Source organism: Mesoplodon bidens, assembly GCF_964165515.1.
Source record: "Mesoplodon bidens genome assembly, chromosome: 11".
Lineage (NCBI taxonomy): Eukaryota > Metazoa > Chordata > Mammalia > Artiodactyla > Ziphiidae > Mesoplodon > Mesoplodon bidens.
In genome coordinates this window covers 16,070,393-16,089,285 of record NC_138167.1, presented here as the reverse complement: position 1 = coordinate 16,089,285, position 18,893 = coordinate 16,070,393, and the positions used below count along the sequence as shown (strand labels likewise).

The 18,893-nt window shown below is 37.4% G+C and overlaps 1 protein-coding gene across 1 annotated transcript in view; it reads right to left on the bottom strand.

Moving 5' to 3' along the window:
* Window positions 1–1,442: 1,442 nt before the first annotated feature.
* The window catches only part of PDE3A (phosphodiesterase 3A), a 314,910-nt gene continuing 297,459 nt past the window's right edge, over window positions 1,443–18,893 (bottom strand). The window contains exons 11-16 of the mRNA XM_081249969.1: window positions 16,349–16,462; window positions 16,013–16,212; window positions 13,983–14,186; window positions 13,144–13,299; window positions 11,566–11,821; window positions 1,443–5,515 (exon numbers count right to left, since the gene is read on the bottom strand). Coding sequence (XP_081106095.1) covers window positions 5,274–5,515; window positions 11,566–11,821; window positions 13,144–13,299; window positions 13,983–14,186; window positions 16,013–16,212; window positions 16,349–16,462 — 1,172 coding nt within the window. The 3' untranslated portion in view covers window positions 1,443–5,273. The remainder of the gene's footprint in view (window positions 5,516–11,565; window positions 11,822–13,143; window positions 13,300–13,982; window positions 14,187–16,012; window positions 16,213–16,348; window positions 16,463–18,893) is intronic.

The window sequence follows — 18,893 nt, the reverse complement described above, 5'->3', positions numbered from 1 at the left end:
TTTACAGTTTTCTGTTACATAATAGTTCTGATTATATCAAAATGTTTAGCATCTCTATACCACGAAACATCATTTTGTGGGTTTCAATTGATTAAAAATTTTTAACAAATAATCAAATTTATTTGATTATTTTTTTTTGCTTTGCTTCAAATAATCAAATTTAATATTCTTGGTAGTACTTACTTATGATGATTTAATATTATTCTTTTTGAAGCATTTTTGTTTGAATTATTTACGTGATTAAAGAATCACTTCTTGATGTAAAACAATGAGGAAATCTGCCTGAACATGAACATGTTCAGTATTTCTTATCAATAAGAAGAAGGCTTGCCTTTTCTTCTTTGCTCCACAACTCCTCAAGGAAGCAGAAATCCATGATACCAATGCCTGTCAATGTAATCAACCTTAAAAGTATGATATGGAGAAAAACTAGCTGCCTTCAGATGGGGAATTTGGATTCATAAGAGCCTTAAGCACATGTCAAACGCCAATTTTGTTTTCCATCTATACACCATTCCATATAGTTTATAGTCTTATCTGTACTAAAACAATCTATATCAGATCAGTATTTTTGAGTCCAGATATTGAGTTCCACCAACTAAATAATGGCTTAATCTTCAGTTTTGTATTTTCAAACATATTTAGCAAAAAAATTCTCAATTATTTTTTGTCACTATTGTTAACCTTCTATTAGAATGATTTTGTAGTGTGAGCGTAAATATCATAGTACCTAAAACTGGTACATTTCCCTCTGATTAGAAAAGCTAAGCATAGTTTAAATCTGGAATGTTCTTCACCTAAAATGGTGAATTGGTCTCCTAATCTTAAAGTTCCATTTTGTTGGACAGATTAGAAAAATGGACTGACAGACAGTATCAGCAAGGTCATAGTTTTACTTCATAGGGAAATCTCAAGAGAAATGAATGACTTAGAACTGGTTATAAAGTATCTTGCTGCTTGATAGGAGAGAAGGCAGTTGAAAGGAACTCAGTTTGGTTTCAGAGTATATAGATATTTTAGTGCTCAAATACCTGGAGTTGAGCTATTAGCATTTGAAAATTTGTTGATTTTTTCCACACCCATTAGCTGATAATTATATGGAGAATTTGATTTACTGTAGATTATGAAAGTTTACAGAACTCTGTTTTACTGGAGCCTTCTGCCCGTTTGAAAAGGCAGTTTATTTCCAAAATTGCATATAAACCAGGAAAAGTATTAAGTGGGAATCAGACTTAGGATGAAAGAGAAGGGCAATAAGACCCTTATTGTGGTTTTCAGTATTATTTTAGAAAAACTGAATGACAAGGACAGTGGAGATCCCCATATTGATATGGAAGCACCAAAAATACCTCCTAAAGCAGAATAGAAATGATATCTTGATTCTTTACTTCTCATTAGTTAGGAGTTGTTCATCACACAAATAGTTCACTTTTGTAAAGCAGTCGTTTCAAACTTTAGACTTTATTTACAATGATGATTTTCATATCTTTATTACTTAGAAAATAATTTATGTTTTTCCATCATTTAAACAAAAAATAGGCCTGAGTCTCATGCCTTTTGCACAGCTTTTACCTTCAAAGAAAGTTCTCTGGGAAAGTGACAGGGGACATCAGGACATTGCAAATCAAGAGAGGCAGGGGTGTGAGGAAATTGCAATACATATTATACATGTAATATGAAGTCCGCTTGACATACCATCGTCTTTAGTTTTACTGAGATTTCAATGGTTAGGACTTGTTCTGGGATCCCATCAAAACGGAACAGACATAATTTCGTGTTCTGTGTTTAGAAAGTGGGTATTTTCTTAAACATAATATGAGGAAATTCCTTCACTTCTCAGATGAAGACTGATGTAGATAAATCCCTGTACAGAGCTACTGTCTTCATCTTTGACTAAGAGCAAAACCAGGTCTTATATAAATGACAAAAATAACTTATAGTTTTAAAATATGCTGAAGTGTTTTCACCAAGGAAACAATATTCTCAAGGTTGGCTTAGATCGATAACCAGAAAGACATTCTATCAGCATGCTGGAAATGACATCGATACATTCTTAGTATACCTGGTCTTTTCCTTAACAGAAAGCAACCACTAGCATCAAGGCCACCAAATTCCAACTTTTCCTACCATTAGTTTCATGGCTGTCCATACAATTCTTTTCCCTAAATGGGCTAGACATTCCTTCATTTGAAAGACCTGAGTTTATCTAATGGCACCTATAATTAGGCTCATATAAAAATGTAGTAAGTTGCAACAAATACACTGGCACCACAGGAAGCAAGCTCCGGAGTTGGAAGTGAACACAGTAATACTGCTGTCACCAAGGACGGGGAGACCATCACTAGCAGAAAATATCTTTTCATGTCCCTCGGCATCCTGTGGGATATACTGGGTGTGTATGAAAGTCAAGCACTTGAAGAATCGCCATTCCTTTTCTTGAACTGACTTTAGCTTTAATACACTGGCAATTTATCTTTCTTTGAAGAAAAAAAATAATCTGCCTAGACTGGTGAGCACAATTCTGGAATGAAGAGGTTCTTACTGCTTTGGCCATGATTATTTCATGTACTTGAAAACAGAACAAAGCAAAAACCAGGTAGTGTGCTTAGACCTCTACTCTGGCAGCCAGGCGGGCCCCTACTTGGGGTCATGGAGCGTTGAGGAAGCCACCAATATACGGTTATGAATGTATAACTACTCTGTCACCATTTAACTTGCTCCATACCTAGATTTTTCCTGGACTTACATTTATTTTAGAGACATATGGCATTTGGAGCAGGGGGAAAGATTAGTTTTGTTAAGTAATTAGATACAAGAGGCATGTGAGTATAAATGCTTTTTCCCCCCTTCTGTTATTTGCCATGGAAGGAAAATAAATGCACTGGGGAAATGTATTTGACTCACAGTAAGTTTTGCAAACATAGAGACACACAGGCAATACTAAAAAAAATGGAAAACAACTCAGTAAGTCTAAATAATGAAGACCTGATGTTAACTCAAAAAAAAAAATTCTCATTATTTAGGTAGAATCTGCATCTATTTGATCCTTTTCATATTTTCCTACTTTTGGGGAAATTTGCCTTGAAACTAGGTTTATTTTGGATTGTATTATCTTTGCCTTATTTAAAAAATGCCACGGATTATTGTATAATCATTGCTTTGGAAGGGAAGAATATCCATTTATGAGAAATGAAGGCATTTTTAATGTAAACACTCTTTTCTATGATTTGAGAGGAAATAAAAAGTAGAAATCACAAGCAAGATGTACTTGAAGCTAAGGTTGTTTAGATCATGAGCAGGCCAGGATAGAGTATCAAAGGAATGTTAGAAGCAAAAAGTGTTGGGAAGAAAGGGACACCAATTATAAACATTCCTCATTGTTTAAGAAAGTCTTTCGCTTGGGAGATGTGGATCCAGAAGTTACACAAAAGTTAGCCAGAGTTGCTAGTGAAAAAACATTCTTTGCAGCATCCTCATTTAATTGGCATAAAATAACTGTATCCGATTATCATTTAAATTAGAACAGGTAGATGAGTGGGTGTTCACAGACCTCCATGCAAATGAACCATCCATCTCTTACTGGGCTTGGAGAGAGCTACAATGTATAAAAATGGTGATTAAAATAGAACTTTATAAAAATGTTTCCCTTTTCCCTTTAAAAAAAAAGTTGACTATCTACAGAAACAAAAACAAATCTTTATATTTACATCAAGATAACTATTCATGACAAATATAATAATATGCAATAAAATATTGAAAGTGAGTATCAACTTTTTAAATAGAGGTTTGGCTCACAGCATAAACAAGTGTAGATAAACAAACCAAAAAAAGACTGTCAATGATAGGCCCAGTCCCCCCAAATCCCTCAAGTCTTCCCTGCCAAAAGAAACATGACAATGGGCCAGATTACAGCTAGAGGTCACCCCATCACACCGTGCGTGCAACAGTACAACAGGGTTGTCCGTGCGACCTTTGCCACCCAAAAGCCAATCTTCACCAGTTGCCAAGAATCAGGCTTTCATTATGTCAATAAACACCAAACCCTAGGTTGAAATTTTCCACTTCATCTCTCTCTCACTAGCTATCCCAGAGTGGGTTTCTGTTTGCCTTCCTTTCTTTTTTTTCTTTTTCTACCACACATTTTGCAGCAAATTAAGACATAGGCGATCCCCGTTAAGAGCCATTTCCCAGGCCTTCTCTGGCGACCTTTTAGAACTGTAACCTGATGAAAAGACCTGACTTCAGCTCCTTCTGAGGTGTTTCTGTTTAAAGAATTCCATCCCCTTCCATCGTGATTTGATTTTTAGGTGAGTGACAGACAGACAGACATACAAACACCTCCTATACATTCATTCAGCAACTAGACTGGAAAATGCCTCAGTCTTCCCGGTTTAAGGCTGGTGACAGAGAGCCTCGAAGGGATGCACAGGCCCGTGGCCCTGTCCCCCAGCCTGCCAATCCCCTCCTTCTGCAGAGGGACTTTTACTGAAGCCAAGTAGAGGCAGGCAAGGATGGCTGCCTCTTAAAGACTCTCCAGAGCGAACTTCATCTTGTTTGTTCACATGTGCTGAGTCGTCTGCTGCAGCAATGCTATGAACAACTAAAACCACAAAAATCTCTCTTTACATACACACAAATGTACATACACATGAGCATCCTTTCCATCTCTCTCTCTCATACACACACACACACACACACACACACACACACAATGTTGGCAGGATGTATAAGAATTCAAACAATGCTCTGGAACTTTCATCCCTCAGTACTAAGAGCAAAAGCTTCTTAGTCGTAACCTACATTTGCTACACTGCTTCCCGGCTAAAGCTGCACCATCTCCTTTGGAATTTGTTTTCCTTTAGTTTTTCCTTTATGATTTACTATATCACAGTGACCACTATATATCTTAACATGAATGTTACTAAATCGTGGAACCAGGAATCCTGGCTTTTCGGTGTGTCTGTGTGTCTGCGAATATGTTTTACATGGATCTATGTGAGAGCTTATATACACACACACATATATACTTCTTCCTTTAAAAAAATCCTTAGAAGCTGGTGTTGTTATAACGTGAAAGCTTCTCTGAGTGAGAGTTTTTTAAACCATGTACCTCACTGTAAAAATAAACACATAAGATGCAAAGAATCCCAAAATGCCATAGCCGTTTGCCCATCTTCTCATATTTCTACAGTGTTGTGTCTAAGTGTTGTGCTGGCTTGAAAAGAGTCTGTGACAAGTCACTCTGTTTAGAAATGTAGCTCATTTATCCATGGTCACTGGTTTGGCTTTGGGGTTGGGGTCTCCTCTCCTCTCGGCTTCCCCTTTTCTTCATCTTCTTCCTTGATGGCCTGGATCTGTTCTGAGGGGTGCTGCTGGGGGGACTGGTCCAGGGACTGATCCTCTATGCCCGCCAACCGCTGTTCCTCCTCAATGACTTGCTTCCACATCTTGTGGTTCTGCAGAAGGTGCTGAGTTATTTGGCAGTAGACTTTTCTTCTTTTGAAAGTTTTCTTTCCTGAGAAAACACCAAATTAGACTACTTATTTGTGTGTTGAGTAATGACAGTTTTTTCCCCTTATTCATAGGGGTCAAGTACCAAATGGATACATATATCCATCACTTGATGTGTATATTGTACTAATCAGTTTTGAGAGTGGGGAAATAAGAGGAAGATGGCATGAACCATTAACATATCATTGAGATGTACTGTGAACAGTATTTAATATCTGGTAACGTAACATCCAATACAAGGTTTTGTCTGTTTCTTGGAGTTATTACTCTCACTCCATTCAGACTCTCAAAGTTTTCCACCTAGATTATTGAAATAATTCCTTGTTACGTGTTCCTCTACTTTGTCAACCAATTCAACTCACAAAAGTCTACAATATTCATTTTTTTAAAAAGGCAGTTTTGGTAGTACTGTTCTGTTTCCTGTGGACTAAAAAATTAATTTCAAACTCCTCTAGCAGGGAGCTTTGACTCCAGTGGGAAAATAGTAAACAAGTAAGGACAATTACACTGAGTTGTACAAAGTCTTTGAAAGGTGGCAGAAAGAGAGGGAAATGACTTAGCTGGGAGGATGCTGCATGATGATGGTGGCTTGGACTAGGATGGGGACCATGGAAATGAAGATGAGTAGATAAATGTGAGATACATTTGTGAGGTATAATCAACAGCACTTGTCAACTGATTAAATGTAAGGAAAAAAGAAGGGAGGAATCAAAGACAACCCTGAGCTTTCTGACGTGAACAGCTGAGTGGCACGATGTACTGAGAAAGGGCACATTAGATGAGCAGAGTTGAGGCGTATGTTGAACATGAAGTGTCTGGGAGACCTCCAAGTGGAGAGGTGAAGTAGGCAGCTATTCTTTTCTAAGCACAGAATACAATGTGCCTTCATTCAAGTGACCATTTTAGACATAGGCCAAGAATTTGGAAGTTAGGCAGGCAGATTCTCACATTGGATTATAAACTTCTCTATGGACAGAAGTTCCCCCCCCCTTTTGCGTATATATCTGCAAAGCTCCAGACTTTAGTTAGTATTCAGTAAGAGTTTACTAAATGAATTATGTTCTCTTTAGTTTCTGTTCCACAGTTCCAAGTACATGGTGAAGTGTTGACAAGTGATTGATGATAAAAATAATAAAGGTATGAAAACGTGGTCCACAGGAAATTCTGATCTGAGGCTACATTAAAGAGTTAACAGTACAAGTTACCAGGATGATCTGCAAGGAAATTTTAATTTATTTAACTAAGTAGTAATGATTTACCATGTAAAATCTGGAAGGAAAAACAAAAGAAAAAAATAGTAACAATAACAACAACAACAAAAAAAGCCGATTGCTATGAGATATGCCATCCACCAAAATTTTTGTGGAAGTGCTAATGATTCCTTCAACAGTTTTATTATTAAAAAAGTTTCTTGTACCTTAAAATATGATAAGATCAATTTTTAAAACATAGTTCAGAAAAAAGGACACCAAATTATTTTGAATTACTTTTGAACCATACAGACACATAAGGAAATTATTAAGTTGGATTAATGCTGGGGTGGGGGGGAAATGGATACAGGCAGACTCATAAGCAAGAATTTTAAAAAAATATTTACTATATTCATTATCTTATTCATGAGATGGACCCAACAATCAGCTTATATTGATCACCTACTAACTGACAAGCATTTTTTTGGATGCTATGGAAACAAAGACCAATGAGTCTCAGAGTTTGCCTTAAAGGAGCTTACCGTCTATAGGAGAGAGGGCCCAGAAGATCAAAACTGAAATACACATGCTATGTTTTACGATGGACCTAGATAAGTGACCAAGATGGCCTTAATGTTCCCCTCATCTTCACTAAACTTTAGATAGGTTTCTTCCAGACTCTAGGACCCTGATCTAAAACTTGTAATTGCAAATTCTTTCTCTGCCCCTTGGTAATGTAGATAAATCTTCTCCCAGCCTCTAGCCAGTTTGACAACCCAGGAAACATCTATCTTAAGGACCTGGGAGCCAGCCCTTTGAAATGCAATTATTAAGAAAGATAGGGTCCCTATCACCGATCTCTGTGGGTAGGAAGGAGCCTAACTTCAATAAGCACTAATTAGCAAACAAAAATGGCCTCATCACATTGACCAACTCCCCTTTAAGGTCCTCAGTACTTTTTCCTTAGCTCATTCCAGCGTGTAAAAACTCTCCTGCCTTTGTTTTCAATGGAGTTGAGTCCAATGTCTCTCTCCTATTGCAATAGTCTTGAAGAAAGTCTTCCTTACCATTTTTAACAAGTATGCAGTGCAATTTCTCTCTGACACATCAAAGTATGGCAACATCAGGTACTCAACCTGTGAGGGAGTAGATAAGACTTTTTCCAAAGGACATGACACTTGAGCTGAGATGTAAATTATGAGAATTAAATACACTGGGTGAAGAACGGGCTGGCAGCATTCTAGGTATGTGAAGGGCATGTGTACAGGCAGAGGGCATGGGGCCCTGGAGCATAACACCAATTTCTTCAGTTATAAGATTCTTAACAAGGGCAATATATACATAAAATAAAATTGAAAAAAAATCTGAATTCTTTCTATAGAAATCAATAAAATATATTAATCCATTCAATTTTTAAGAGCAAACCTTTAAAATTACTTTTCTATCAAAGCTATCTACTTGTTTATTTCTACATTGTTTTTATTGTAGTTAAGTTCAATCTTTACATGTTAATATACTTTTTAACCTAATCCTTTGAGTCAAGCGAGTTACAGATGATCGCTGGGGGAAGGATGGACTTGAATCAGTCATAGCACATGCTCTACTGCTCAAGGTGATTATTCCATCCAAAAGTTATACACGTTCACGGTAGCGCATTCACAGGGAAGAAGCTAACAAAAGCTCAACTTTTCTCTTTTTCCTTTCAGGGCAGCCCCCATGAGAGCAGCTGTTCTCTTATTAATGCTGCTAAACATGAGCAATAAACCTCTCTGGAATTAAACTGAATAAGGTGACGTAGAAGAAAGTTTGTACCAAATAAATTTGCGTAGATTAGAGCCTGCAGGTGGTCTAAAACATGCCTGTATTGAGAGCCAAATTGTTCAGCACTGGAACCTTTTGAAATGAGAACAAAGATCCTTTCATTGCTCAAACTCTAAATGCAGCTTAGTACTTCATTAGAAACCTCTTAGTTTGCTGTAGGAATCTTTCAAATTTAATTATGAGGTGGGGAAAAAATGCCTTCTTTACCCAGGACACCATATTGAAATATTTTATTCTGTGTTTCCTGAGAGATCTCCAAGTTTTGCAAATTGCTGAAATTATCAGTGCATATTTAATTTACATTTTTTCTGAAATCTAAGTTTCAGGTTAAATCAAGTTAACCATCTCAGTCAATATGAATCCTGAAATTAAAATTACTAAGAGTCAATAACAATGGGGTTGAAACAAGGAGACCTGGGTTTCCTTTCTGGTTCTGTGGAATCCATCTACACCTTGGGTTGTCAAACCTCTGAGCCTCAGTTTCGACTTTTGTAAAATGAGGCAGCTGAACTGGATGATCACTGATTCCCCTTCCACTTCTAGAATTCTGTTATTCCGTGTGGCCAATTTTTACTAGATATTAACACTGCCCAAGATGTATCATTTTCTTGGCTATAAAGGGATAGTTCAAATATAGTTTTTCAAAAGCTATGGTTATCAAATCATTCTTGATGATGTTTTAAATTTTAACGTAAAGGTGACCAGTTGACTTTTAGAAGCCATTAGTAAACAGAATCCACAGAATTCTCATTCCTGCTTTAGTGAGCTTGATTAAAAATGGGAAGGTCAGTAGAGTAACACATCAGAATCTGAGAGTCAGTATGGCCACCCAACCCTACAGAACAGAGACAAATCGAATATTTGGTTGGTTGTTGTATTTGCTGCTAAAGCCAATGCTGACGAGTTCAGCCTGTTAAATCTCCTAACCTAGGTTCTTCAATTCTTGATGCCTAGATTATGTATGTGTTGCTTCAATGTATTTGAGTTCAAATAGCAATCAAGTAGGGCCCACGGGAACAAAGCTTTTCCAGAGGCTAAGCTGACCACACTTTCCAATAACATTCAGTGGAAAAACTGTCCAGTCCTTAGTCAGACAGCAAATTACCTGGCTCTTTGAATGAAAAAAAAGTAAAAGTATAAAATTCATGCATGTTTATTAAATGAGAAAATGAATAATCCATGAATCCTGTCTTGGCTCCTACCTCTGAATCCCAAGATCAGCACAAAATTTTTAATAGACATCTTTTGATAAGCATCAGAGGAATAAAATAAAATTACTTTGATAATAGAATATTGAAGGAAAACAACTTTTGATTTTCCTCCCATTCTGTATAATAGTTAATATATGGGTTAGACCTTAAGCAAAAGTCTGACCTAAAGCCAAACTTACCCCATCTCACCAGTCTATGGTTAATAATGAGTTCTTGATCTCTGCTTATGTGAGCTTATGACAGGGCCCTTATATGAGGGCAAAATAGGTTAATACACACGTTAGAATATCTCTTTACCTAGATGGCCAAATGAACTAAGTCATGCATTTCCCTGACTGTGCTAGGAAAAAAAAAAAAGGATAAAATGATCATAATGTCTTTCATTGGTAATATTTTTGGTAAGGGCCTTGAAAAATATCAATATTAAGACTGAACTTCCTTTATGAAGGTAGATAGGAACCACATACTATACTCCCATGAACATAGGAACAGTATTTGTGCAACATCACTGTAAGGGTTATTGGTTTTCCTAATTATGCTATTAGGGCTTCCTCCCTATGGCTGGAGAAATAGTGGAGAATATTTCAAGATGTGAAGAAAAATAATCTTGATTTTATAGACAATTAAGTTGAACAGATTAGAACGGCTACATGATGCACTCCAAATCAATGACGAGATGTGACCATTTCTCACTGTCACTATTGCCACTACCCTGGTCCAAAGCCACAGTCATCTCTCACTTGGATAATTTCAACAGCCTCTTAACACACTGCCCTGCTTACACCCTTGCTCTTACCCCAAACTCGAGAATATTCTCAATGCAGCAGCTGAAGCAATCCAGTTAAAACATAACTTGAATCAACTAAGTCTTCTGCTCAAAACCTCTGATGGCTTCCCATGTTACTCAGAGTAAAAGCCAGACTACATACTGTGACCTGCAGAGCCCTATCTTCTAACCCTCCATCGTCTCAGTCCCCGCTCCCCACCCCCCTTCCTCTGCTTCAGCCTCCCAGCTCTCCTGATGCTCCTTGAGCACCCAGCCAGTGTCCACGTCAGGACCTTTACACGGTTTGCTTTCCTCTCTCCTTGAAATGCTTTGTCCACATCTCTTTCCATGGATCACTCCTTCCCTTGCTTCTTTCAGGTTTAAGAAAAAAAGAATCTCTTATTTAGACCGTCCATGGCTATCTTATCTAAGATTTTAATCTTTCTGCACAATATTTCATATCCTTCTTACTTTTCATTTTTATTTTTAAACTCTAGCATTTATCAGTACCTAACATATTACAGATTTACTGATTTGTCTTTCTTAGTGTCTGCTGACCCGACTGGAATATAAGTCTAAAAGGGCAAGGATTGATCGATTTTTCTTTTTTTTTGTCTGATTTGTTCACGGCTCTGTCTTTACAACCTAGAAGAATGCCTGGCACAGAGTAGGTGCTTAATAAATATTTGATGAATGAATGAGTGACTACTACCTCTTACCACTTTAGCACCTCCCCCGAAGCAAGCCAGGAAAAGCCTGTGGCTGGTCTAGATAGTACTTGAGATTCCTAAATCATTCAGATACTCTGAAAAATAGGCTTTGATTACTTAATTGTCTTACTTCATAACAGAGAACATACCTTTTTATGAACATGGTATTATAATAGATTCCACAGTCTGTAATTTCCATTATCATGATATTGGGGAAGGGGGAGTATCCATAATCACTGCAGCAGGTGATGTTTGGACTCAACTATGAAATTCACGAGAAGCATCAAATTTTTTGTGAACCTAAGTAAGAAAACAATCCCAGGAGAAGCACATTTGAGAGAGATTCTATAACTTACTTGGAGATTCACTATTTTTACAGGTTTCCTCTTCATTTGGTGCTTCCTCCTCCTCCTCTTCTTCTGGGTCATCGGTGTCTCCTGACTCATCACTGTCTTCCACCCATTTCCCTGGCATCAGTCCTGCTGAATCATAGGAGTTGCAGAGAGGACCCACAATGTGCGAGATGAAGGATTCCTGAAGGTTGGCCAACTGAGGAGCAGAACGGTCCATGAAAGGGCTTATTGGTAACCCAAGGCTGGCCTCTTCATCACCCTAGAAATAAGAATGTAACAGGAGCAGTTAACTAGAAAGGCAAAGGACAAGGAGAGTGTAAAATACAAATAGTCACCATTCCCTTGGCATCTAAAATTTGCAAATATGCAAGAACCCAGGCATATGTGTGAAGTCTTTCTTTCCTGGACCGCTAAGAGATTTTCCCCACATTACTAAGATTTCTATCAGACTGCTTTGTTGCCATTTACCACTTTGGTAATCTTGAGGGTTTGGTTTCTGATTAAGGGGAAATACAAGAAATGGTTTAATGTCTAAGTAGATGACCTTTCTTATCACACTAGTCATTGTTCCTTATATTAGAGTATAAGTTAGAATATAAATGCATCTTAAAAGGCAATGCTGGATATAAATATCCAACAAATAGATAATGTATCATGTTTTCCTTTTGTTTTGCCTTGGCTGTCAGAAATTTTAAAGTAATTTATTCCTCAATTAAAGGTGCTACCTCAACCCAGCTTTGGGTTGAATTATGTCTTCTGTGATTATATAGTTTCTGATATTCTTATTTATCTATGTTTAACAGTACTACTGTATAAGTGTTTACTTTGAACTGATTCATTTCTGGAAAAAAAATATCAGCTTGTAAACCAGAAGTTACCTAGCAACATTAATGAAGGAATTATACCAAAATATCAACAATGGTTATGCCTATGTAGTGGAATTATTATAACTGGATTTTCTCCTTCCTTTACATTTTTTCTATATTCAATATTTCAGGATTGATTATGAATTTATTCCGAGGAAAGGCAATACATTATTTTCTAGAAAGCACAAACATTTATTTTATATATAAGTCCTATTAATGCTCAAAAAAGTTCTTTCTAATCTTTCTTTAAAAATGTCCAGGGATGGGCTTCCCTGGTGGCGCAGTGGTTGAGAGTCTGCCTGCCGATGCAGGGGATGCGGGTTCGTGCCCTGGTCTGGGAAGATCCCACATGCCACGGAGCGGCTGGGCCCGTGAGCCATGGCCGCTGAGCCTGCGCGTCCAGAGCCTGTGATCCGCAACGGGAGAGTCCACAACAGTGAGAGGCCCGCGTACCACACACACACACACAAAAAAAGTCCAGGGAAAGGTGATTTATTACTTAATACTTGCAAATAACTTTATCTTAGAGTTTTTATGCTTACAGTTTAGTCCAATTTTTGTCATTTTTAAATCCTCTGATTAAAATTGGCCAGTGCCTTTTCTGATGGTAGCATGAATATGAAATAGACTGATCACGCTTTTACAGCTTTTGGAAGCTTTAGGGAATTTATGAGCAGCCTCAATATGGATTAAGAGAAATAGTTAAGTTAGTTACCTGTTCATAAAATTCATTGACAATACCCTCTGTCCACTGAAGATGAAGCTCTTTAAACTTAGCTGGCCCATTGATATCAGCCAACTTTATACACATTTGACAAACCAGTAGACGATCATTTTCATTGGTCCAATCTATTCCAACTTCATCATTCACCTGTTTGAGGGACAAAGTTAAAATGGGGTCTGACTCAATGAAAGCAAAAGTTGAACAGGAGAATAAACAACAGAATATTGATTGTCTTCCTACCATGTGCAGATTAGAATGCCAAGTAATGAGAAACATCTCAGCTCTTTCAAATAATGTTATTGGCTTGCATAAATTAATAGTAAAATAGCTCACCAAAAAAAGTAAAATAACAAATGATGGATAATTATTAATTATGGAATTGAAAAGCAATGCTATTTAATATTAACATAGGTTTTAAATTACTATTAAAATAATGTGGCTACGAATAAGAAATTTTGAGTTAACATTTGGGCATTTATGTTTGATGTTTGAAATTCTGCTTCAGGTTTTTGACCTTTACTACTGCCAGGTAATTTCTGTTAGCATTTCACAGAGATGAGAGCAAATTAAATCAAACAGAAACACAATGATAGTTAGAATTCTATTATTTCTCTGCAGTGCAAAGTATAATCTATACAGACAGCACCTCAGCGTATCAGGTTTCCAGGTTGGGACCAATGCCTAAATATCTGCTTCTGGTTAAACATTTCATTGCCTTCCATTTTCACATTTGACATATATGAGGTGACAGCAATGTTTTGTTCAACACTTTGATTCCATGACTTCTTTCAATGTGGTCAGAAAATGAAGACTGGTACAAATCTAGTTACCTTGGCATTAAATTTGGCTACAAAGTCAAAGTGTTTCTTCAGGTCAGTGGCCAAAATTGCTTCAATGACAAGGAAACGGAAATGCTTAAATTCCACATGGTCAAGGTTAACTAAGAAGTTATATTCCGGCCGGGACATGAAAAGATTCCATGCAGCAGCTGCATGATGATTCTCCAAAACTGAACGATCATTATAGAGCACCGCCTAGGCAAGGACGAGAGTGAAGAGTTCAACTTTTTAAATTAAAAAACAAAAATAAATGAGAACATGCAAAGCTTTTGGAATCCACCTTTATCATGGAACACAGGAATGTAATCTTGTGACAGCTAGTTATTAAGAATCACTTATTGCTGTACATTGTTTACTTTTCTTGGTTAAATTTCCTTTTTTTTAAGATAAAGTTCATTTCCTTGAAATGTTATTTCATTTCCTTGAAACTTTATTTCAAATTCTTGCAGTTGAAGGGCTTAGAGTTAGCTTTTATCAGATTATTATTATTATTTTGCAGGGCACAGGAATTTAACCATTAAAATATGCAAATATTAAAATATGCAAATATACTAATATTCCTAAGAAGTAACTCAGTTACTTCCCACAGCTAGAATAAGAGTGACTTCCTTTTAGTTAAATACATATAACTAATACAGAGGAATGGACTCCCTGAGAAGCCCATAATTCAAAAGATTCTTACCCCACAATCAGCCATAGGAAATATCACCCCCTGTCTACTAATTGAAAGTATATAGTAAATATCTACTTGCTTGAAATTCTCTAGTAATGCTGAGGGAAGCTGCAAAGGAAAAGGAAGTTGCCTAAAAAATGCTTGGAGACTAGTGTGGTAGATTTAGATGGAGGGGGAAAAAGGTATAAGGACAAAAAAGAAAGACCAAGGACATGAAAATTGATATTTTATGAATATTAATAAATATTAATTTATCATTGCTTGCTGATCTGTAATCATTAATCACTGTTGAGAGGCTGGGAATAGGTTGTGTCGTGAGACACCAAGTGAGGCAAGTGAAAATGCATGCATGTGTAGGAAAATTGAATGGTATATGGTGTTGGCAAATGGATTTGCTTATCTTTAGGGAAAATATGCTCTGGTGTATGAACGGCACAGTGAAAGAAATTAAAGTAAGCAGTGAGAAAAAAAAATCAGGATATTTGTATTGTATACAGATTGGAAGAAAATTCTAGACTAGTCTATAAGAGAGGGTGTGGAAATGGAGAATGGGGAAAAAGACAAAAAGCAAACGTGACCAAAAAAAAAAAGAGTACTGGACCAGATTGGCCTCTAGATCCTCTAGAAAGAAAAGCAAGATCTTGGGATCTTTAGTAACATGGGTCCAGCTGATTAAATCAAGGTGAAGCTTATTGTTTAATTATATAGATGGAGATGCCTAAATACATAGTGATTAATATTGGACTTAAATTTAAATACATGCCAAGATGAACTTTAAAGTTACTGTTTTTGGAGTACTATGTTCAGGTAAAAAATTTCCCTTAAGTGAATGAAATAAATTGATTTTTAATTCTTCCTAACCAATAAAAGTGCCATAAGAATAGTAATTGTTATAATGAATATATCTCAAAGGAATGGGATTTATATCCAAAGGAGCCTTACATTCTTAATAGTCTTAAATTTATATCCAAAGAAACTTTTAATTCTTAAATTAGAGAACTAAGAAAGATGTGGTTCTCTAATCTTTTCGGAAAGAAATTTTTGTATAGGTCAGATTTTCTTTGTTGGGGAAGTTCATTAACATGAATTCAAGCAGCTTTTCTTCCTAAGAAAATTGAGAAGGGATCCCCATGGGTGATAAAGTTGCATATGCACCATTGATGACTTAGAACAAACCATGATATCTTTTCAAAATGAGCATGGTCTCTAAGAATTTTATCTCAGGGCTAAATATAAACAGGCACCAAGTGAATATGAGCTAAAGTGAAAGTCAAATTTATAAAATTAATTTCCTTCAGAGAAATCTCAAAATTGAATTATTTCCCCTGATCAAAATTGAAAGATTTACCTGAGGGGCACTAGTTGCAACCAGGAAAGCGTTAGTCCTTCCTGGGTGATCAAAATCATGCATGGCTGCAGCCACATACAGGGCCATCAACTCCAAGGCAGGGATATTTCCAGACAAACATCCGTATTTATCATCTGGCACATTACACATTTTTGAGAATACATATCCCATATGTCCATGTGTAAACCCACTGTCAGAATCTGAGAAGAGACAATGAAGATAATAGAGCTTTTAAGAAAGTATTAAACTGATATCATTTGTCTTGATTTCCTTTTTAAAAAAACACTCTTCTGTTCCCATAATTTACAAGGGAGCACAGAGGGACTTCATACGTACCTGAATCGCTTGCTGATCCGTGATCATTAATCACAGTTGAGAGGCCGGGAATAGGTTGTGTCGTAAGATACCAAACAGCGTGTAAGACATCGGTGGCATGGATTCTGTTATGGTCTGTAACCAATGCAAAGGAACAGTCATTCATCTGTGAACGCTGGGGTCCGAGGACCAAGAGTGCCACCTACTGGATAAAGAGTTTAGTCCTCTCACTTTAATACCTCAGTGAAAGCCAAATATTCTAGGACAAATACTCTGTGATTACTCTTCCATTCCTCGGTAACATCCAGAGTAACAAGAAAAAAATACAGCAATAACATTAATTACACATGCAGATGTCTGAAATGAAAAAATCTGTCTAGAGTCCACCAGAAACCTAACGTATGTAGGAAACTCACTCTTTGAATCCACTGTGATTTTTACCCTTGTTCTTATTCCCATGTTCCTGTATAAAACTACACAGAGGACTGGAAAAAAAGACCCATGATATACTTAACATAGATCAGACCAATGGTCTATACCACCTAGTATTTCACCTCTGATAAATAGCATCTAAATATAATTTGTGAACTGAACATAGTATTTTTCTTCTGTATCAAACATAAAACACTGTAATAAAATGAAGAACACATCTTTTATATGTATACTAAATCCACAAAGCAAAAGCAAAATCAAAATCGATAATGTTCTCTGATCTAGAAATTCTAACTTGGGAATAAAGTTCTAGGAAATACCTAAAGAGGAAAAATTAAACCTCTTTGTCGGGCTTCCCTGGTGGCGCTGTGGTTGAGAGTCTACCTGCCGATGCAGGGGACACGGGTTCGTGCCCCAGTCCGGGAAGATCCCACATGCTGCGGAGTGGCTGGGCCCGTGAGCCATGGCCGCTGAGCCTGTGCGTCCGGAGCCTGTGCTCCACAACGGGAGAGGCCACAACAGTGAGAGGCCCGCGTACCGCAAAAAAAACAAAAACAAAAACAACAAAAAAAGTCTTTGTATAATAGCATAGGGAGTTGAGCCATTCCGAAGAGTAAAAGCTAAGGGGGAACCAAATCTCCTAGTTATAATGTCATTACCATGGGAAGGGGGTCCTATTTCTACATGTGCAGTTCAGCTTCTAGGGGACCATGACCAAAGGCCCACTGTGCTCTCGGCTCACCTTCTTTCTCTGTGCAATTTCCCCATGTTTTTCTCTTGTTTTTCTGGCTTTTCAAAATACTTCATTGATTGGTATGCTTTACCCTAAATATGCTATCTTTATACATTTTATTCCTAATGACCAACCATGATACAATTTCCTTCTCTAATGTAATAGATTACATCTCTGAATAATACTCAACAGATGAGATGCAGAAGAGAAGAAGCAGAATGATAGTGGGAATTTGAGAGAAACACCTGTTCCATGGTCGGGGAAGAATGAAGAAACTATGACATCTGTGGTGTTGGTGGCACACAGGGGAACGTAGGAAGATGATGTCTATGTTCCTACATTTCTGGAACTATTAGGAGTCAGTCTTTAAGCTAACTCTTGGGTGAACGCTCCAGGAACTCAATGGGGGGGGGCTGTGAGGTCTTTAGAGGATGTCTTCAGAAGAGCTTTGAGAAGCAGACCTCCTAGGCTCCCAAGGGGTCAACAGCAAAACCTGTTCACAGTCATTGCCAGAGGTGAATACGGATATTACCTAGTTTCCAAAGAGCAATTTTATTCAAACTGGAGTCTCTATTTCTGTATATGGACTACCCCAAGTGATTTAAGACAATTACATTTTATGTCTATACCTGTGCCATGTACGAAGTTGATCACGGTAGAAGTTTCTCGATCTACGACAGATCTTTGTCTCTGCTCTGACGTTTATTACCTGTGTTACTGAGTGAGTGACTTAAAACTTTAAGTCTCATTTCCTTATCTTAAAAATAGGGAGACAGTAAGAGTGCCTGTTTCATAGTCCAATTGTGAGAATTACAGAAGGGAACCTATTTTAAAGTGGCTGGTATATAGTAAGCTTGCCATTGATGTAAATATCATTCACATAAAATACATGATTGCTCTTAAAACAAGATGACAGATTAGCACAGATGACCTGTTTTCTTTCAAAATCAATGCTGGGTTTGTAAGAATAGAATTGAAGAGCTAAAATAAAAACTATGCTAAGCCCTGGGGGAGGGAGAAGGCAGTGATGACCTGGTAGAGGAAGAATATGCAGCCCGGTCAGAGAGGGTCTGGGACTATGTTGGGAGGGAGCTTCTGGGTTAAGTTCTTTTCCCTTGTGGCAAGCTGGTAAGATTACTGTGTGGATGTAATTACCATCAACATTGCAAGTCAGGGAAACCTGCACTTGCGCCCAGTATTACAAGGGTGGGTGGGTGTTAGTATCAGGGTGCTGGCCGAGTCTCTTTGGGGTGAGAAATAGACAATACCACGTACAGGTGAACTTGTTGTTCTTGAGTTATCCTGCTTCCTGCCCTGTTTCTCACCCCAAGGTCCAGGTCCAGAAGGTTTGATAGGTAAGTTTTATAAACTTGCAATGAACAATCGAAAGGATTTAGTGCT